Below are 248 nucleotides of genomic sequence, written 5' to 3'. Positions count from 1 at the left end.
GAAGGCTGTGGGCGCTCTGCCGGGTCTTGGTGAAGACGATGCCGCGGGAGGCACCCAGGGGCTGGAAGTGCTCCCGCAGGATCTCCTCCAACTTGCCCAGCCTGGGGTTCTCGTAGCGCCGGTCCCCAGCGAGCGCTTGCAGGCTCGTCCTGTTCTCTGCACAGGTGAGTGGGGTGTCAGGGGCTCCCTGTCCTCTCAACACAGCCAGCACCGACCCCCCACTCCAGGCCATTACCCTCAAATATGTT

General features: G+C 64.5%; 1 protein-coding gene across 1 annotated transcript in view; it reads right to left on the bottom strand.

The window, feature by feature from the left end:
- Positions 1–248, bottom strand: part of LOC104276117 (probable ATP-dependent RNA helicase DHX58) — a gene marked incomplete at its 5' end in the record, with an annotated part of 2,436 nt that overhangs the window by 1,801 nt on the left and 387 nt on the right. The window contains one exon of the mRNA XM_009872296.1: positions 7–156. Coding sequence (XP_009870598.1) covers positions 7–156 — 150 coding nt within the window. The remainder of the gene's footprint in view (positions 1–6; positions 157–248) is intronic.

Source organism: Apaloderma vittatum, unplaced genomic scaffold (assembly GCF_000703405.1).
Source record: "Apaloderma vittatum isolate BGI_N311 unplaced genomic scaffold, ASM70340v1 scaffold33316, whole genome shotgun sequence".
NCBI lineage: Eukaryota > Metazoa > Chordata > Aves > Trogoniformes > Trogonidae > Apaloderma > Apaloderma vittatum.
Note: the sequence above shows the minus strand (reverse complement) of the source record. Positions and strands in the feature narration are given on the sequence as shown.